We start from the raw sequence: 22,283 nt of genomic DNA on the forward strand, positions 1-22,283 counted from the left end.
AAAAGCGCGTAAACATGCGCGTAAAAACTTGCTCTCTTCATCGGAGGTGAAAGCGAGTATCAGAAGCGTAAAAGTTGCGCAGCGCCACCTTGTGTACCGGGGTATTTCTGTTTTGCATTACGCGCCATCTAGTGTCAGGGAATGAATTTGCATGTTCACTCGGCTCATCGTCAGCGAAAATCGCTTGGGTGTGAACACAAAAAACGCGTTGAAAAACGCTGACGAATAACGCGCGCCGATATTCGTCCCGGTGTGTACGGGCCTTAAGTAGTAGAAAGTATATTTCTTTCTTCCTATACATTCAAGTTATAAAAGAAATGTAAACAGATGCACAAACTGTGCATACTCATAAAACAAAGTGCAACCATAGATATTATAACATTACAAAGTGCTATTTTGTCAACACAATAAATAAAACTGAACAGCTGATCAGAGAACCTTTGGCTTATTTACTGTGCCTATATGTAGGATACATTACAGACATTTCCATCATAAAACTCATAACATTTTAGTACAATATATATAACATGTTAACTCTGAAGCATTTGTTATCAAACTAGTGGACATGCAGGTTTTTGTTAAAAAAAAGCAGCTGGTCTACATGCTCAGGCGTCAATGCACTTCTCTGGGCTGTGACAATGTTGAGAAGACTCTCTCAGCTGGTACACTACTACCAGGAATACAGAGGTATCGCTTAGCTTGGCATGACAAAAGAGGGAATTCCACCTCATGTTCCTTCCACCAGCTGAGTGGATTAGTGCTGAATGGTACTGGTTTTACCTCTTTGTACTTCATCACCTCATCTACTGCATCATCTCTTGTTTTTATGGAGTCTGCTTCTGGAGTATATGTCTGCCCAAGGAGATCTGCCAATGCACAAGAGTCTCTTTTCTTCTTGGATGGGGGTCCAGAGTCCTCAGCTGGTTCTGCTTCATTGGCCTCTGCATTTATTGGTCCACTCTGTTGAGAAAGCAAATTAATTGCATTGTAAATAGTTATCACCCTTTTCAAAAACACCATTTGCTACTCGTGGAGACTGTAAAGTTCCATTTTTTAAAACTTCTTTTGCCCAAAATGTTTTTTCAGTGAAAGGAGCCAATCTGTGGAACTGGCTTCCTAAAAATATAAAGATTTTAACTAAACTATCCACCATTAAAAAACTAACAAAAGCCTGGTTCATACAGCAGCAGCAGTGTGATCATGCCATATGAAATGAATATCCGTGTGTATGTGAGGTGTGCATCTGTGTAAGTTCGAGTGAATGTGTTTATTTACTAATTTTATTGGTGCTAACTGGTTTCTGGACATTTTATTGTATTCACTGTCATTTTTTTATTCCTTTATTATCCTAACTGTTAAAAGCCCTTCTAGGGACAGGTGTTGCGAATTAGCCTTGGCTATAACACTGTGATACAGGCATCGGATTGTTCTTTATGTAATAATCTATGTTTTTTTGTATCTGTCCCTATTCAAATAAACAATAAATAAATAAAATAGTGTATATAATAATATAGTTAGGTTTAAATTCATAATTGCAGTGTATCATTAATAAAAAAAATACATAATGTTTTTATTCACACTATGCAGTGCTTACTGAGCTTTTTTTCAGTTGCCAGTGTCTTAGTGTTATCAGTGAGTTGGGTGAAGACTTCCTCACGCTCATCATCAGTCAAAAAAGGTAGGGCCTTAAAGCGTGGGTCCAGGGCAGAAGCTAAGTTGTTCCTTTAAGCCCGTGTACCTTAAAATAAATATAATACATTTCATAATGATAATAAATACCTTTTCTGGAGATCCTGATGCACAGCAGATTTCATCTCCTTCACCATCACAGGATTGGTACATCGGTCACTAACTTGTGCTGTGGCAGGTCCAGCAGTTTCTGTTTTTTTACTATGGTGCTCCGGTGGAAAAATGCAGAGATCCGCCTCAGTCTGCCTAGAAGCCTTGATACTGCAGGCATCTTGAGAGCAGCTGTGATGCCAATTTTAGGACATGTGCAAAACAGCCAGTGTGCAATGTCTCTGTCAGTCCAACTGCTCGTAGCATGTTAGCTGCATTATCTGTTACAATTGCTGCCACTTTGTCATTCAAGCCTCATTCATTCATTGCCTCGGTGAGCAATTTAGCAATATTTTTCCCTGTGTGGCTTTCAAAGAGCGCTCTGGTCTGCAGGATGTTTGACACAAGGACCCAATCAGTTGAAATCATGCGTCATCAAAACAAAAAGCAGCATGTAGTCGACAAAGCATCGAGGAGGCATCGTATGATAATTTAAACAAGTTTTATGACAAGTTCGGTAAGGGAAAAATCGTACATTTCTGTGCAAACTTTGCCCGCCGATAAAATAATTGCTGTCTGTGGCTGTATATGGGCTGTCGCAATATAATAAAAAATAATAATAGCTCGCAGCAACATATGTGTTACGATGTAGCAGACACAAGGGGGATCCATTTTCAGCTTTATTGAAGGAACGTCAAACAGGCAGGGGTCAGGAAACAGCAAAACAGGGAATTCAGAAAGCAAGCACAGAGAGTAGTCAGGTAACAGGCAGAAGAACAGGGCAGGCAGCAAGAAACAATAATCCAGGGCAAGTCAAGACAGGCAGCAAACAGGCAGTAGTGCGATAACAATCCAGAGTCAGCAAACAGATCAGCAAGATAGGGAAAAATGCTCCGTGATTACAGGCCGTGGCAATGCAATACTTCGCAATGGTCTTCTGTTTGAGTGTGGTTTATATGGAGTGTCTGAATGAGATGCAGGTGAGTGTGCAATCAGTCCCAGGTATGAAGCATTATGGGAATTGTAGCTTTGTGAAGTGATCAGTCTGATGTGGAGTGCCCTCTGGTGACTCTCAGGGGCACTCCAGCTGGTGATCGTTACATAGCCACCGGCGGTGAAGAACCCTCGGGCGGCCACGGCGGTGAAGAACCCTCGGGCGGCCACGGCGGTGAAGAACCCTCGGGCGGGCACGGCGGTGAAGAACCCTCGGGCGGCCACGGCGGTGAAGAACCCTCGGGCGGCCACGGCGGTGAAGAACCCTCGGGCGGCCACGGCGGTGAAGAACCCTCGGGCGGGCACGGCGGTGAAGAACCCTCGGGCGGGCACGGCGGTGAAGAACCCTCGGGCGGCCATGGCGGTGAAGACCCATCGGGCGGCCACGGCGGTGAAGACCCATCGGGCGGCCACGGCGGTGAAGAACCCTCGGGCGGCCACGGCGGTGAAGACCCATCGGGCGGCCACGGCGGTGAAGAACCCTCGGGCGGCCACGGCGGTGAAGAACCCTCAGGCGGCCACGGCGATGAAGAACCCTCGGGCGGCCACGGCGGTGACAATCCTTCAGGTGGCCAGGGCGGAGACCTCCCTTCGGGCTGCCACGGAACTGGAGCAGGCATCCACCCAGGAACAGTCATCAGTTGCTCTGGAACAGACCCTGGCTCAGGACTAGGAACTGATACCTGCTCAGTAACAGACACAGGAACAGACCCTGGCTCAGGACTAGGAACTGATACCTGCTCAGTAACAGACACAGGAACAGACACTGGCTCCGGTACAGGAACAGACACCGGCTCAGTAACAGGAACAGACTCTGGCTCAGCAACAGGAACAGACTCTGTGACGACGGCCATCTTGTCCGTTGACACTGGCTCGGCAGAAGTGACTTGAAGCGTCTCTGGCTGTGCAGACGTGACGTGGACAGCCTCTGGATCGGCAGACGTGACGTGAGCAACAGCCTCTTGCTCGGCAGGCGTGACGTGAACAACAGCCTCTTGCTCGGCTGCTGGATCTGAAGTGGCGAAGTATTCTGTTACGATGTAGCAGACACAAGGGGATCCATTTGCAGCTTTATTGAAGGAACGTCAAACAGGCAGGGGTCAGGAAACAGCAAACCAGGGAATTCAGAGAGCAAGCACAGAGAGTAGTCAGGTAACAGGCAGAAGATCAGGGCAGGCAGCAAGAAACAATAATCCAGGGCAATCCAAGTCAAGACAGGCAGCAAACAGGCAGTAGTGCGATAACAATCCAGAGTCAGCAAACAGATCAGCAAGATAGGGAAAAATGCTCAGTGATTACAGGCCGTGGCAAGGCAATACTTCACAGTGGTCTTCTGTTTGAGTGTGGTTTATATGGAGTGTCTGAATGAGATGCAGGTGAGTGTGCAATCAGTCCCAGGTATGAATATGGGAATTGTAGTTTTGTGAAGTGATCAGTCTGATGTGGAGTGCCCTCTGGTGACTCTCAGGGGCACTCCAGCTGGTGATCGTTACAATATGGAAAAAAGAACTATGAACTAGTTCATTTTTGGAACTGTGAACTTCGTTCAAAATTGTGAAGTATGAACTATGAACTGAACTAATTCATTTTTAAATTTGTGAACTGAACTTTGAACTAGTTCATGTAGAAAGTGAACTTTCCCAACACTGCGTATATGTATATTTATTCAAGTGCTCCATGGCTGCAACAGAACAAGCGGGCGCGGCGAGCACTTCCAGAAACCCGGTGGCCACTATGGACCAAAACTTGCGCGTTTGGAACCGATGATCGGAATCGAAAACAATTTTCTAAATGATTCCAATGGCATTGTTATGTTTTAAACAGTTCCATGTTGGAACCGGTTCTCGATGCCTAACCGTACATACAAGTTGTCGATTTAGATGATTTAACGAGTTTGCAAAATTCTTACATTTTACATTTACATTTAGTCATTTAGCTGACGCTTTTATCTCAAGCGACTTACAATTGCTATATATGTCAGAGGTCGCACGCCTCTGGAGCAACTAGGGGTTAAGTGTCTTGCTCAGGGACACACTGGTGTCTCACAGTGGATTCAAACCCGGGTCTCTCACACCAAAGGCATGTGTCTTATCCACTGCGCCATCACCACCCCCCTCCCCCTCTAGGGTCTAACATACAAGTTGTCGATTTAGATGAATTCTTCCTCTCCTATAGCAACAAATGAATCAAATTGTTCCTCAGTGAGACTACAATGCACTCCCTGATGCGATACTGTACTAGACGGTTGCATAATTATAATTTTGTCCCTGATATTTGGAGCATGAGAGGGAGATTGCAGTAGCCTTGGCTGAAGCTGAAGTTCTTGAGGCAGCAGAGATTGAAGGTACACAGGGCAGTAGGAGTCTCCACGACTCAGTTCAAGTCACCATTCAGCGCACCCGTGAATACGTCGAACACCACTCCCAGCTACGTCTCAGTGATGAGAAACCCCCAGTACTTGAACCATACACGCCATCACTGTTGCCGCTCATCAAACCCGATGTCCAATCAGACAGAAATGAGCGTCTCCCTGGTCCCAGCAGTGCTTCTCATTTCGTACCCAAGAATGAGGGTGCAATTCAGGCTGCAGCACAACAGCCAGAAAGAGCGACGTCCGTGGTTCATCAACTCCCCACAAGGGACGACAGCCATAAAATGCAGCAGCCTGAAAGGCCAACGCCAGCAATTCATCACCACTCCCTTGATCACCTCCTCTCTACTCATCCTCACCCTTGCTCTGTCAGTAAAGCCTCATTACAGCCACATATTGGGTATGCGGACGACAAGGCAGGTATGAGTGATATTACGAGGTACTTGGTACGTCGAGAGCTGGTGAATTCTGGCCTGATCAAATTTAATGATCTTCCAGAAAATTACTGGGCATGGAAGTCTTCATTCTGCAACGCTATTGGAGGACTGAACTTAAGTGCTGGTGAGGAGCTTGACCTCTTAACAAAATGGTTAGGAAATCAGTCTTCAGAGCACGTCATACGGATTCGTTCTGTGCATGTTGCCAGCCCTGATATAGGTTTAAGAATGGCTTGGGATCGCCTAGAGGAGTGCTATGGCTCCCCCGAGGTTATTGAAAGAGCTCTCTTTGAGAGGATAGAGAACTTTCCTAAAATCAGTCATAAACACCCTGTAAAGCTCAGGGAGCTGGGATAACTTCTAAGGGAGTTAGTGTCTGCAAAATCTGAGGGTTACCTGCCAGGGCTCTCATACTTGGACACCGCCAGGGGTGTCAACCCTATCGTTGAGAAGTTGCCAATTGGTCTGCAAGAGAGGTGGTTAGCTCAAGGCTCACAATACAAGGAGCAACACAACGTATGTTTTCCTCCATTTGCATACTTCACAGATTTCATATGCAGTGAAGCACGCAGAAGAAACGACCCAAGCTTCACTCACTCAACAGCCCCTATAACCCCATTGAATAGTTCCCACAGGTTTACTACAGGTCCATCAAAGCATGAACGAGTGGAAAAGAGACCAGCATATGGGAAAAGCTATGTCTCTGCTCACAAGACTGTAATCGCATCGCTACAAACAGCTTCTCAGGCGGACAGTTCAAGCAGCAGGCGAGGTGAAATAGACAAACAATGCCCTATCCACAATAAACCTCATCCTCTAAAAAAGTGTAGAGGTTTTCGAAGCAAGTCATTAGAAGAGCGCAAGGCTTTTCTTAAAGAAAATGGTATCTGTTTCAGATGTTGCTCTTCTACCATTCACCTGGCAAAGAACTGTGAGGTGCACAGAATGTGAGAGCGACAGACATATTGCAGCACTGCACCCTGGAGGGTGAAAGAGAAACACTTCAGCAGGCAGTCACCTCTAGGTGCACAGAGGTTTGTGATGACGGTAGGAAACCTAGATCCTGTTCCAAGATTTGCCTAGTGAAGGTTTATCCTAAAGCACGCCCTGACAAAGCTGTGAAAATGTATGTCATTCTGGATGACCAGAGCAACAGGTCCCTGGCCAGGTCTGAATTCTTTGACCTCTTTCAAATTGAAGGGTTAAACTCGCCATATACTCTGCGCACATGTTCAGGGGTCACTGAAGCGTTTGGGAGAAGAGCCACAGGGTTCATGGTGGAGTCACTGGATGAAACAACAAGCGTGATGCTCCCCACAATCATTGAATGCAATCACATGCCAAATGACCGCTCTGAGATTCCAACTCCAGCAGCCGCACAGCACCACACACACCTGAAGTCTATAGCTCACAAGATACCACACCTAGATCTAGAGGCCCAGATACTCCTCCTTCTGGGACGCGACATCCTCCAGGTTCACAAAGTCAGAGAACAACGCAATGGGCCACCCAGAGCACCCTACGCTCAAAGACTAGACCTTGGCTGGGTTGTTATAGGTGACGTCTGCTTGGGCTCAGCCCACAAGACAGAGTCTGTGACTTCTTTTCGGACTAGCGTGCTTGAAAATGGACATCCATCTCTCCTTATTCCATGTCCCAATCTCATTCAAGTCAAGGAGAGGTTTGGCAACGAAGGACTACACTGCACATTTCTTCACGGCCTTACACACCACACCCCAGTCCTTCATGACTGCAACCTCGGCAGCACGATCTTTGAGAGAACCAAGGATGATGACAAAGTGGGTCTCTCCATCGAAGATAAGCTTATCCTGGAGCTTATGGATAAAGAAATGTTTATGGATGAGTCCAACAGCTGGGTGGCACCTCTTCCATTTCGATCACCACGGCGACAGCTGCCAAACAATCGAGAGCACGCTCTTAATCGCCTTGCCTCTTTGTGCCGCACACTTGAAAGAAAACCTGAGATGAAAACTCACTTTGTGAACTGCATGCAAAAGATTTTCGATCATGATCAGGCAGAGCTAGCTCCACCGCTGCAAGAGGGAGAGGAACGATGGTACTTACCCATCTTCGGTGTGTACCACCCTCAGAAGCCAAATCAGATTAGAGTCGTGTTTGATTCCAGTGCTCAGCATCATGGGATTTCTCTCAACGATGTGCTACTTAAAGGCCCAGATCTGAACAACAGCGATTTCTATGTCGACGACGGCCTCAAGTCTCTACCATCAGCTGCTGAAGCCATAGATCTGCTGAAAAAGGCATGGGAGATGCTTGCTGGCTCAAACTTACGCCTCCACAAGATAGCGTCGAACCACTCTGACGCTTTGGATGCCTTCCCACCTGAAGACCACACAAAGGGTTTACAGAACATGGACTTCAATGACAATTCAGCCCTCATTCAACGCAGCTTAGGGCTCAGCTGGGATCTTAAACATGACGTCTTCACCTTCAGAGTAGCGTCTACCGAGAAGCCTTTTACCCGTAGAGGTGTTCTAGCCACCGTGAACAGTCTGTTTGACCCTCTCGGATTTGTGGCGCCAATCATTATACAAGGGAAGTTCCTGTTACGAGAGCTCACTAGCATTGAAGCCCTCGACTGGGATAAGCCTCTTTCATCTGAGAAGGAAACTGAATGGAGAATTTGGAAAGACTCCTTGCAAGACTTGAGCGAGCTCAAGATTCCAAGAGCTTACACACCTACCACTCTTATCACCACTCAAAAGAAAGAGCTCCACATCTTCTCAGAAGCCTCGGTGAAGGCCATCGCCGCTGTAGCTTACCTCAAGGTGATCAACGATGATGGAGAGTGTCACGTGGGATTTGTCTTGGGAAAGGCAAAACTGGTGCCCTCATCTGCCCACACTATCCCAAGGTTGGAACTGGGAGCAGCTGTGTTGGCAGTAGAAATGGCAGAGTTGATAGAGAGTGAGTTGTACATCAGTGTGGACACATTGCGGTTTTACACAGACAGCAAGGTCGTCTTGGGGTACATATACAATCAGACCAGGAGGTTTTATGTGTTCGTTTCCAACAGAGTCCAGCGAATCAGGAAGTCCACCAAACCTGAGCAGTGGCACTACGTCTGCACCACACAGAATCCGGCAGATCATGCTACACGTTCTGTACCTGCGGCCGAATTAGCTAGCACAACTTGGTTCACAGGGCCTCCGTTTTTGTCCCTCCCTGAAGGAGTAGCCATTTCAGGAGACGAGCCATATTTCATTTCATTTCATTTCACTTTTATTAGCCATTTGCAGTGTAACCCGCATTGGAAAAAAAAAGAGCAAGAAGCTCAAAGTGCGATGTCAACACATAAGAGGACATAACATAAAAACAGACAAGCAAGTGCCACATAAAAAACTCAATAATAATAAAACGCTGTACAATAAAATCCATACATAAATTTAAAATACCTAATTTAAAGTGCTTTGTTTAAAGTGATCACAGCTTGGGGGAAGAAACTGTTTAAATGGCGATCAGTACAACATTTAACAGAGCGATACCTTCTCCATCTCAAAGAAGGCCCCTGCAGGATGGCCTGAAGCATCGTTTACAAGTTTTAAAGCTCGATTCAAGAGTCTAGCTTTATATGTGACCTCCAGGAGCGGCAAAGTACAGCCAATGGTCCTGCTGGCTGAGCGAACCACTTTGTTCAAAGCCTTCTTCTCTTTCAGGGTGAGATTACCAAACCATACAGTAATACAACTGGTTAGGACACTTTCAATTACACAATAATAAAAGTTCAAAAGAATCTTGAGCCATGCGGCTCATCAACCATGCGGCTCTGTTTCTTTTTACAGGAGACGAGTTCTGAAAAAGAAGAGAAAAATGTTATTTGCGCAGAAAAAACATTTTCACTCAACATAAAACCTGCAGCGTGTGGAATGAAGCACACCAGGACTCAGGAACTCAGAAACCTGAGTTCTACTGTTTCACAAGCCAAGGGAAGGCGCTCCTATCAACCAAGCTGAAGCGGGCCATCAGAGAATTCTTGAACTCATCATGGGCCCCGCCCCAGGCCTGATGTAGGAGGAGCCTGGGAGCGATGGTGGTTAGGAGACAAGATCCAGGGAGGTGATGTCTAACGTTCAGTGTGAGAACGTTTCCTCTGGATCACCTCCCTAAGATCCTGTCTCCCACGGGAGTTACACCTCCTGCGCGCCCTGCTCCCCCTGCTAGGAGGAGGGGGTGCACGGGAAGCGACACTGGCCTTCTGGGTCTGTCTGTGATCCTCAGACCACGACGGACCAGGCCCTCCCGCCTGCCTGGGCTGGGCCGAGGACCTCAGCGGTATGCAGCTCTTAAACGCCGCAGAGCGCGCCCTCGCCTCCCTGAACTTATCGACTACCGTCTCGACGGAAGGTCCGAAAAGTTCGGAAGGCGAAACCGGCGAATCGAGGAGAAAGGTTTTTTCTTTCTCCCCGATGTCAGCCTGGTTGAGCCACAGATGCCTCTCCGTGGCCACCATAGCCGCCATCGCACGACCGATGGAAACGGCGGACTATTTGGTGGCCCGGAGAGCCAAATCCGTGGTGCGGCGCAGCTCTGCGACCGCGTCAGGGGACAGGCCAGCCCCCTGATCGAGGTGCGGGACCGAAACCGCGGGGTTCAGATGCCGCGCCCACTTCCCTCGAGAAGTGGGACAGACGAGAACGGAGCGTTTTCAGAGAAAAACGCTCACAGTTTGCGCAGGAAGCTCCCTCGAGAACTTCCCGCGCGTGCTCTTCACCCAGGCAGAAAATGCACAGATCGTGTGAATCCTCCGGTGTCAAATATCTGGGACACGGGTCGGCACACTTGCGGAAAGTATTACTCCCCTTCTCTGCACGCTTAATTTTTGTTGACTACTCAAAAACAGACAAACAGTCCCTGAAGACGAAAGGATGTTGTCACGGTCTCAAGGCACCCTTTTTTTACATCCAGGTTGCGCGCTCATCATCCGAGCTGATGATGCACGGGCTGTCGCCGGTCAACATGATTGCTGTGAGTTGATACTTGATTTCAGACACCTGTCACGCCTGAGGCGTTCCCCATAGCGTTGATGATGTATTGTTGAGTTCCCTTCGAAAGGGAACCGATTTAGTTCTCCACTTTTTATTCAGACACAATAAGGTTAATCAGATAGTGGTATTTCATTAATACCAGGCGGGGAGTGTTATGTTCTGTAAGAACTTTGCATTTAGTTTACTTTCTCCCCTAGTGGTCATCTGGGAGTAATTCATTGTGTTCATATATAATTCTTACATTGCTTTCATTGGTTGATTTTATCACATGATGCAGTCTGATCAGGAAACTTTAGTAGTTAAATTCCATGCGGTCAGCTCCAGTCACCTTATCCTGTTCCCACTCTGTGCCTTGGGAAAGCATCGCTTGTAATTTGTATTTGAATTTATAGTTAATTCGCCTTTGGCTAAGCCCCGCCCCCCTTAGTTACTGTTGCTACGTCCGACAAACAAACTTCATCTGGGCTCTGGTATCAACATGGCTTATGCTGTGACAGCTCTTCCTGCTGAAATTTTATCAAACTTTTATAAAGCAGCAAATAAAGTGTCCGATAGAACTGAAGTAGGCAAAAGGGGCTGCAATATACGTTCGAAGGCTATATTCATGACATACAGGTGAAACGCAAGGAACAACAAGGCATCCAAATAGAGGCAAAAGCATACCGGTCACAGTCAAAAAATGAACCACCGCATATCCTACTAATCGAGACGGAGGCTGGGACTAACAATATCATGGAGCAAAACTGTTCATGCAAAGCTGGGTAGGTCTCTATTCACTTCTATAATCGTTATTACAAAGCAAATGGACTACGCGAGTATAACGTTGTATTTATTAGCAGCGTGTGCTAGACGACACTTGTCAGGATTTGACTTCGGTTTGGGAAGGGAAAAACGGACACCCCCCTCCAACCTCTCTGGGAAACGCGTATCTGTGTTACAAATGCCCCAGGCACAACGTTTAACCATATTTCTGATAAAACTACGACGGTAATAATAGCCTGCCGAGACCAAAAATATGAGACGCCTGTGTTAAAGTCAATGGAGCGCTGTGAAAAAGTGTCGGACCTCTGTGGGAGCTCGTTCTTGGCTGCGCTGTGATTGGTCAATCTACATTCTAGGGTGTGGCTTAGCCAAAGGCGAATTACATTGATACACAAGTGTCATGTAAGACGTTCTGTGATGTTACTTGAATATTTATTTCTTAACATGTGAAACTGCTATTGTATAGCCTTTCAGCTAATACAATAGCCAATAGTTTGTTAGTTTAGCTGTTGAGCTGCACATACTATATTTACAAGTTATTTACAGCTATAAGCATATCAGCTGAATGTATGTTACAACTTTGTAGCTTAAATGTATATTATTTTATGTTAATGTATGATGTGTTTGAATAGCATTCAGTGATTGGTGCTATCTTTCTGTATCATTTCAGTTTTACAAAAATTCATTCATGAGAATTAGAAACAACAGTAAAGAGCCTTGAACTTTACTCCAGCCTCTGACTTTCTCTTGAAGCCTGTTAGCTATCTGTCGATTTGTGTACAGTCACCAGAGTTGGGTATAACGCGTTACAAAGTAACTGTAGTGTAATTACATTTCGTGATAACGCAGTAATGTAACTCATTACATTTAAAATTTATGTAATTTGATTACAGTTACTAATGTCAATAAAAAGTTACTTACGTTACAAATGTATTGTTAAGTAAAAATATTAAGTAAAATGCACTTCTAATCACGTTTGGCGCGGCTGCGTCAGTTAATGAGCATGCGCTTTAATGAATTACCAGAGAACGCGTGCTGCTAAAATGGACGCAGACGAGCGTGGTGGTTGTTTCTTCAAGTGGAAATATAAACATTATTTTGATTTCATTGAGCGTAAAAACAAAAATATAACTGTTAAATGCAAACTATGCGTAATTTCTAAAGAACTTTCTACCGCAATTAACTCAACCAGCAATTTGTTGAAGCACTTGAACAGAATACATTCTACGACAAAACTTGTCGCCAAGGAGGATAACGTTACCCACCAGGCCCGAGACGAGAGCGGTGCAACCTCGTCTAAGCAAGCTAAATTGGATTTTTGTTCAGGATCGAGAGGGAAGGTAACTTCTGGACAGGTGAAGAAAGCTGTAGCAGCGTATGTGGTGGAGGAAATGCTGCCCTTGTCGACTGTGGAATCACAGTCATTTAGAGACTTGCTCACGATGATACCCGTGACGGACAGGTCTGTACCCTTGCAGGACCGAAAGACATTTGCAAAGTATCTAGATAAATCCTATGCGGATATGGAGTATGAACTTTAAAAAACATTCGAGCGTTTGGAGTATGTCTCCACAACTGCAGACATTTGGACTTGTAATAATAAAAGCTTCCTTGGAATGACCGCCCATTGGATTAATCCTGTGAATTTCAGACGTGAAAAAGCTGCCTTAGCCTGTAAAAGAATCAAAGGAAGGCATACATATGATGTGATTGCAAGTGAAATAGAGCAGGTGCATTCAGCATTTGGACTGTCATTTAAAATCACAGCGACCGTAACAGACAATGGGTCAAATTTCCTTAAAGCCTTCAGAATGTATAAGCCAGCTGAAGATACAGAATCTGATTCTGAAGACGAATTGGATGATGATGAAGTGACATTCACAGATGTCGGACAGGCTCTCTCCTCTGAGTCAGATGGACAATTTACTCTTCCCCCTCACCTGAGCTGTGCTTCCCACACGCTTAATTTGGTGTCGCGTAATGATGTAGAAAAATGGCTAACAACCAAAAGTGAATCCAAAACTATATACAGAAGTGTCATCGGCAAGTGCTCAGGTTTGTGGACTAAAGCCAGCCGCTCAACAGTGGCCGCGGAGCTGGTTGAGGATGTAATTAAAAGAAAACTCGTTGTCCCCACCGCAACGAGATGGAATTCATTCCATGATGCACTATCACTAATATCTCAGATCGCACTTACAGATTTAAATACCCTTTGCAATCAAATGGGAATAAAATGCATCACAGAAAAGGAATATCATTTCCTGAAGGAATATTGCGCAATATTGAAGCCCCTCGCCAGTGCCTTGGATATTTTACAAGGTGAAGATCACTGCTATTATGGCACCATCTTACCAACCCTAGAAGTTCTCATCTCCAAAACCTTGGCACTTCAGAGTGGGCTTTCAGCGATGACTTCTAGTCTGCCAGATGCGATTGTAAAGGTAAGTCTCTTATCTAAAAAGTGGATTCTGTAGCTACATTTAAGTTGTTGTTTATTTTACTCATTCTAAACCTTTTGGTAGTGCCACACAGAATGTGATTTGTGGGGGGAAATCCCCTCTCTATTCTGGAATTTATTGCTCGCTGTCAGATTATTGCGTGATCATAATTATTGTTTCGATGACTCGTTAAACCTCCGCGTTCTGTCTCCGCCCAAAACTAGCACAGATTAAAGCCTATAAATAATATGTGATAGTGTATATTTGGAATGGTTTTTTTTTCCATACGGTTCGTGGTATTTATTTTTTTTTAATTAAGAATACATGTTAGATGTTACCCAGGTGCAGCTTATTATAAAAAGCAAAGAATAACATATTTCTGCATTTTTGTTTGATCAATAATTGGAAGGGGGAAAATCACACCCTGGTGTAACCTAATGGTGTAACCTAATGTATGTAAGTGTATTAGTCATTAAATATTTGACTTGGCTTAAAGTTAATTCAGTTGTTGAAACTACAAAGAAGGAATTATATCAAATCTAATTGTATTTGTAAATACGGATTAAAATAAGGGGGTTTTTTTTCTTACAGGCCATACAAGTGCGATTCAGCTCTGTCTTGGACAGTAAAAATGCTCTTTTGGCGGCTGCCACTTTACCCCGGTTCAAGATACGCTGGATTAAAGATGAGGAGAGAAGAAACCATGTGAAGTCACTGCTGACTGCCGAATGTCAAGCTCAACACTCTGAGGACAACATTGTAAATCCTGTCGCGCAGAAACCTTCTAACTCTAATGACAATGATTTTTTTGTGTTTGAAGAGGAGGATGTGTTATTCTTCAGAGACAGAAGTAATGGAGTACTTGAAGTCTTCAGGATCAGAGCTGGACATTCTCAACAAATTCCCAAACATTAAAGTCATCTCACTCAAGTACAACACTGCAACACCATCGAGTGCTCCTGTGGAAAGACTTTTCAGTTTAGGGAGTCTTGTGCTAACCCCAAAGAGAAACAGACTTTCCAGCAAGCGATTTGAGAAACTTCTTTTGATGAGATACAACCGCTATTTTACTGACAAGTAAAATAAATGAATTTGTACCCTGTAGTGTAGAAGAAACTTTGACTTTGTAGTTGAAAAACAACTGCATTTCAGCATTCAAATATGCAATGTTTTTTGTTTTTTTATAAATACTGTTTAACTGTTATCAACTGTTATCAAACACAGTTAAGCTACAGTAGCACACACATACAGTGCATGTTACACCCCGCAAGGAATGTAGATACTGTAGACTTTAAATACTGTAGACACATTTAAAAATACTAGAGTTGCATTGTTAGTCAGGTTTATGCTAAGAATTTTCTAGAAATGCATTGGATCATTTAGTTAAGTTGCTGTTTTCATATTTCTGTAATATTTTTCAGTCAATATTAAATTACGGAAAGAACTGAGTTTCACTTTGTAGTGTATTTTTGTGTAGTTTTAATAGGTTTTCAAAGTAACTTGAAAGTAAAGTAATTAGTAATCAGATTACTTTTTACATGTAGTAATCAGTAATGTAATCAAATTACAATTTTAAAGTAGTAATTGGTAATTTGTAATGGATTACTTTTTTTGAGTAACTTACCCAACTCTGACAGTCACACACTGAGGACAGAATATATATATATTGTTAGATACCAATCATAAGAGCTGTGAGAAATAAGCAATTAATTTAGGAATATATGACATAAATGCTCTTAGATCATAATCTTGTACAGCAGTTGTCATTCACATTTTGACTATTAACAAGAGGATGACAAAACTAACCTTTGGTACAATAAAAATATGATATTTGATAAACAGATCTCACTTATGAAATCAGGGTTCACTTGAAAATTCACATTTATCCTCCAGAACTCATTCTAACAACTTAATGTTTTAATGTTTCTGACTCGATGGAAGTGAAAGAGCAAAGACAAGAACTGAAGTTAAAGGTGATGATGCTGTAGTTTGTTTCAGCCTGTTGACACCAATAAAACGATTTAATGTGCCGATTTGCAGAAGATCTCAGACATCACCATAATGAATGAGCTGAAAACAGGGAACTTTTGGAGACAAAGAGGTTTTTCAGCTGCTCAGTTAAACATGATGTTCCTGTACTTTTTAAATGCAGATTGGATAAAAACACAGTGATCACAGTTCACACCTGCAGTGAAGCCCCTCCCACAACAATTGACCAATACATACTGGGAATATTCCCATCATCCTACAAGAGAAGGACAAACTCCAGGAGTAGCAGCTGAAATCTGTGTGACTGTTAAAGATGGAGTTTATTAAAGAGGAGATTGAAGACATGAGTGATCCAGAACCATCCAGAATAAAACATGAAGATACTGAGGAACAAATAGGTTGGTGTCCATTCTTGATTCTTCATTGTTGATGCTTTGGTAGATGTGAATTAATAAGCAGTATATGGATGATGGAGAAATGCATCTAAATGATCATAACCTTTATAGCATATGTAAACAAGTGAATGACAGCATAACAAGTGAAAGATCTTATCTATGTTGCTCTCTGCTATTTAATAAGGGTTCACTTGAACAGATTTTAACTGTATTTCTGTGTATTTTAGACCAGGTGAGAGTGAAAGAGCAAAGACAAGAACTGAATGAAGTGGAGGAGGAACATCGTAACTTTACAATTCAAAGAAGAAAAGCCAAAAAGACGCACACCTGCACTCAGTGTGGAAAGAGTTTCACATATAAAGGAGACCTTAAAATACACATGAGAATTCACACTGGAGAGAAACCGTATACATGCACTCAGTGTGGAAAGAGTTTTTCTCAAGCATCAACTCTCAGTGTTCATCTGCGCATTCACTCTGGAGAAAGGCCATTTAACTGTGATCAGTGTGGTAAAGATTTTATTTCATCATCAAAACTAAAAGATCACCTAAAAGTTCATTCAGGTGAGAAGCCTTATGTGTGTTCTCTCTGTGGAAAGAGTTTTTCATGGCTGGACAATTTTAAACAGCACCAGAAAACACACAATGAAGTGAGAGATTATATGTGCTTTGACTGTGGGAAGAGCTTTACTACATCTCGTGATCTGAAACAGCATCAAAGAATTCATACTGGAGAAAAACCTTACAAGTGCTCATATTGTGACAAGAGTTTCACTCAGGCTGGAAACCTGAAATCACACGAGCGAGTTCATACTGGAGAGAAGCCGTACGACTGTACTCAGTGTGGGAAGAGTTTCACCCACTCATGTAGTCTAGTTAGGCATATTAGAAAGCATTGTTCTGTGTCACAGTGAGCAAATGTTTTGTTAGATTCACATATAATGTGTAGTTAGTTAACTAATAAACTAGTGTTGCTGTGAAATGCCACAAGATTTGTGTTTTATAAGTTGGAGAACAAGAATATTATTGATGTAGCACTCTGCTAAATTTATATATTGTTTCTTTTGTGTTCTGCTAACAGAAATATAGTAGCTATATCCTGAAATATTGGCCAGTTCAATTGTCCCTGGTAACATCTTTTCTTTTTTGTTTTTGTATTAATATGTGTTAATAAATTGTGAGGTGTTGAAATATCCTCTTTTGTGAGTAGACCTTGAACCTCCCTGGTCATTTTCTTTTGTATTGGGTGGCCAGGTGTCAGTTTTGTTTATTATCCAATCAGAGAGCAGTTTGGGAACCTACCGGGTTTTTGAGGGGGCGGGACTAAAAGAGAAAAAGCAAAAGAGAGAGACGAAAAAGAAGACATAGAAATATGAAGCCCGGTTAAAGTTATTCAATTAGATTGGTAATATTATTTTCTAATATTTTATTTATTGTTTTCCCCTAATTGTATGTATAGGCCTAATATTATTTTGATTGAAAAGAAAGAAAAATGTATGATTAAGTGTTATGTTAAAAGTACTTGCCATTGTTAAGAGTTGTGATTGGTTAAAGGCTGGCGGGGAGGGAGGAGAGATGGGAAAAAAAAGGAAGATCCGGTAGGAAGAAGTGAGGTTGAAAAGTTAGAACGTGTCTGAGTGAGACCCCGGATTTCCACCAACTGCAGAACGGCTGCGGATCGGCTCCGCTGCGTGTCGGATCCGTGCTCCGCCGTCCTTCAATACCTACCAGATACGGATTTGTTGCGGAACGGCTGCGGCCATGACTGACAGCTGAAGTCACGAGGACACACGATATCTCTCGAATTTACGTTTGATCGCGCGATATAACAGGATGTAGTTTCTATAAACAGAACCACAAAACCAGCAACAGTTTGTTTCCATCCAGAGGAGTACAGGGGAAACAACTATGTGCTGACCTGCTGATCGGTCAGGGGATCTCTGGATAATCCGTAATTCGTTTGTAATTATAAAACGAAAATACCGTTTTTTCTGTTTTTTGTTTCAAAACGAAAAACCAAATAACCGTTTTTGGTGTCAGAATCAAAAAACGAAAAACCAATTAAAAACGGCCCGTTTTTCGTTTTTTGGTGATCATTTTATCGTTATTCCTTTTTGAACAAAGAATGAAGAGAGTCTTTAAACTTCAGTCTATTCGTTTTTCGTTTATAAACCAAAAACGGAAGTCACGTGGTCTATTCCTTTTTTGGAAGCGAAAGTAACCAGAAACACTTTCAAAATAAAAGTTGGCTAACTATAGTTAGCGATGTGATTGTAGACTAAAACTGAACTAATATAACGTTTTTTAGTACAACTAAAGTAGCACTGGGTGTGAAAAAAACACTTTAGTTAACTGAAATAAAAATTTAAAATAATAAAATAATAACTCTGGCTGTTAGGGAGAATTAAACATTTGTAAGACCATTGGTGACCTGTAACTTCAGATTAAGACTATGTGAACTCATTTTATATGTAGCTTAGGATAGCAGGTAGCCTATTTATTTATAAGTTTCTATTATTTAATTCACATTTTAGTTTTGTAACATATTTATAGCCCTTATTGCTATGTGGAAGCTCAACCAGCAGAGGTCTTTCTAACCCCTTCTGTGCACCGACTCTTTCTGTGGGACAACAGGCAACAAGGGTTTGACCTTTTGACTTGTGTTTATATCAAAGAGAAGGCAAGCACCGCTACCAACAGAGGCTAATCACTGAGTTTGAAGGGTGTGCAGAACTTCACCTGCCTCCCAGCTCCTCTTTCTATGGCACTATATCTGCTAAACACTCTCAGCTTCCACCATCTACTGTTACCCCTTCTGTGTCAAAACAAAACTCTTCCAAAACAAATCTATAAAGTTGTATACTTTTTATTTTCCTTTGCATTTTTCTCCAGTGTAATATAGCCTACTTATTATGTTAGTTAAGTAGATTAAATATTTTTTATGCAGCTTGTATTTCTCATTAGTTATATAGACCTACTTGTGTGTGAAACCAGACAACCAGCCAAATAACATAATAAACAGCTAACATAAGAAAACAACTGAGGGAGAATCAAAAGAAGAAACAGTCAAGCAAATTAAATAAACACAGCACAGCCATGAGAACTAGAATAACAACAATACATTTAAATAAATAACTTAATGAAAAGCATAAAGAATAGTTCTACCTGTGACAACTAAAAAAAAAAAAAAAATAGTTTGGGTGAATGTTCAATTTTAACCATAAACATAATAGTAGTATTGTTTGTTGGGCTGGTGATAAAGGAAAATCAACCACTAATTTGTGGCCTGGTCACTCTTTTTAACAGTTTCCATTACACTCCATTTAGTGGCACTTGTGTCCCACTATTTCCAACAGAAGCATTACTAGTGACACTGGGTGCCGCACTTGTAGCACCAAAGTCACAATTAGTCTTAGTATACACTTATTTCAATATCCAATTCCACAAAAGTAGTGCCACAATTCAAAGATGTGGCTTACCATAAAACATGATGTAAATATCTGAAAGTGACAACAAGGCCCTTTTATGGTGCCGGAGGAAGGAGTGGTGTACTGCTTTGTCCTGCCAGTCCAGCATTTATTTGAAGAGAGAGTGATGGTAGGTGACTGGGGGCGGGGCCAGTCTTGCTACTATCATCAGTCCTTAAACCCTGCACACAGTGCACAGGCTCACATCCTCCAGGTATTGGGGAAATCTGGGAGGCCCTGACATGAGTACCAGGGAGAAAAACTAAATGATTTAACTTCACTTTTATTTTACTTTACACAAGTACCAAGAGTACAGAGCACTGCCTTTCCCTGGTGGTTCATCAAACAGAATTAAACCCAAAAAAGCATTAAAAGATCTGAAAGTCCCAGAGCTAGAGATCATTTTTGACTGAGTAATGCTAGGTTTCACACACAAGTAGGTCTACATAACTAATGAGAACTACAAGCTGCATAACAAATATTTAATCTACTTAACTAACATAATAAGTATATTACACTGGAGAAAAATGCAAAGGAAAATAAAAAGTATACAACTTTATAGATTTGTTTTGGAAGAGTTTTGTTTTGACACAGAAGGGGTAACAGTAGATGGTGGAAGCTGAGAGTGTTTAGCAGATATAGTGCCATAGAAATAGGAGCTGGAAGGCAGGTGAAAAGGTCAAAAGGTCAAACCTTTGTTGCTTGTTGTCATAAATATGTTACAAAACTAAAATGTGAATTAAATAATAGAAACTTATAAATAAATAGGCTACCTGCTATCCTAAGCTACATATAAAATAAGTTCACTTGTCTTAATCTGAAGTTACAGAGGTCACCAATGGTCTTACAAATGTTTAATTTTATTAAGAGTTATTATTTTATTAGTTTTAATTTTTATTTCAGTTAACCAAAGTGTTTTTTTCACAACCAGTGCTACTTTAGTTGTACTAAAAAATGTTATATTAGTTCAGTTTTAGTCTACAATCACCTCGCTAACTATAGTTACTTTTATTTTGAAAGTGTTACCGGTTACTTTCGCTTCCAAATAAGGAATAGACCACGTGACTTCCGTTTTTTGTTTATAAACGAAAAACGACTAGACGGAAGTTCAAAGACTCTCTTCATTGTTTGTTCAAAAAGGAATAACGATAAAAATGATCGCCAAAAACGAAAAACGAACCGTTTTTTAATTGGTTTTTCGTTTTTTGATTTTGACACCAAAAACGGTTATTTGGTTTCTCGTTTTGAAACAAAAAACAGAAAAACGGTATTTTCGTTTTATAATTACAAACGAATTACGGATTATCCAGAGATCCCCTGACCCTGATCTCCCTTTTTTGTGGAGATTATTGTGATTCTAATACTATATTTATAATTAAATATAATCAACTTATAAAACTTATTGATTGAAAAGAAAGAAAAATGTATGATTACGTGTTATGTTAAAAGTACTTGCCATTGTTAAGAGTTGTGATTGGTTAAAGGCTGGCGGGGAGGGAGGAGAGATGGGAAAAAAAAGGAAGATCCGGTAGGAAGAAGTGAGGTCGAAAAGTTAGAACGTGTCTGAGTGTTAGAGTGAGTATAAAAACACCATCCTATGACGGTTGTCCATAAGAGAACTGATTTAATGTTGGTATAAGGTTGTTTGAACGTGAGGGGATAGAAATTTCCCCTTTGATAGTCGAATGACCGAGTAGCGCACGTATTCTCAAGAAACCGTGCTATGCATGTGAGAGACTAGCGAGGTCGCGTTGGTGAAAAACTACTGTGTGCCGCTTCTCTTGCCAAACCTAGAAGACATCCCACAGATAGCGCCCTGAGATACCAGGAATTCTCAGTGGTTCCTCTGGCAACGCTGGACGAGTTCGCCGATCTGCCGTCAGTTCATCATGGACCAAATCTCTTTTGTTGAAAGTGCGTCATATGAAAGCCGGCTCGAACTAACATTGGTAAGACAGCATTTTATTTTGTTTGCTCATTGAGCGAAGCGGCAATCTGTTTTGTGCCTCAACGAACCCCAGCATCGTATCAGGCCTGCAACGGGGTATTTATTTTATTTGTTGCAATTTTGAACGCTAACACCCGGGTGTTTTGATTACTTTTGTGGGACGTTTAAATGTGAATAGTAACCTTTGTGTTGAGACAACAAAGATTCGTTGGACTTGAGTAGTAATCAACATTGTCTCCTTGGTGATATTTGGGGCAGTTTGTGTATTTACTGTCCATCTTATTGCCTGTTATATTGAGAAAACCCCAGAGTGATATATTATTTTCCACAGGGAATATTAATACAGTGTTGTATTTGTGAATTTTGAGTTGAAAGGAGGAAAGATCCTTTTATTGTAAAACTTTAAAGGGTTAACTTTTATTTTCAATTGCTATTTGAATTTTATTATTTTATTTGAGTAAACTACTAAAAGTTTCTATTTCATTTACAAGAGTTTGTGGTTATTCTAGTCTGTTTATTAACACTTGACTACTATTTATTGTCAAGTGTGTAACCCTGTTAAAACAGGACAATGAGCTGTACGTGTTTTGGAGCTGGTTAAATCGCGCACGGAGATTCAAATAAAATATGCTGGGAATATTCTGACATACAAGAGAAGAACGAGCAGGAGAAACTCCAGAT

General features: G+C 42.1%; 2 protein-coding genes across 2 annotated transcripts in view; one reads left to right on the forward strand and one right to left on the reverse strand.

Moving 5' to 3' along the window:
* Nucleotides 1-22,283, forward strand: part of LOC130097314 (gastrula zinc finger protein XlCGF52.1-like) — a 49,615-nt gene that overhangs the window by 11,330 nt on the left and 16,002 nt on the right. The gene's annotated exons all lie outside the window — the stretch shown is intronic.
* Nucleotides 537-1,685, reverse strand: LOC130097329 (E3 SUMO-protein ligase ZBED1-like). The gene is made up of 2 exons (XM_056264128.1): nt 1,595-1,685; nt 537-960 (listed from the first exon to the last, which is right to left on the reverse strand). Exons 1-2 carry the CDS (start codon nt 1,664-1,666, stop codon nt 613-615), a joined length of 420 nt encoding a protein of 139 aa, XP_056120103.1. The 5' UTR covers nt 1,667-1,685; the 3' UTR covers nt 537-612.

The sequence above is a fragment of the Rhinichthys klamathensis genome, unplaced genomic scaffold (assembly GCF_029890125.1).
Source record: "Rhinichthys klamathensis goyatoka isolate OS25496 unplaced genomic scaffold, OSU_Roscu_1.1 h1tg000216l_1, whole genome shotgun sequence".
NCBI lineage: Eukaryota > Metazoa > Chordata > Actinopteri > Cypriniformes > Leuciscidae > Rhinichthys > Rhinichthys klamathensis.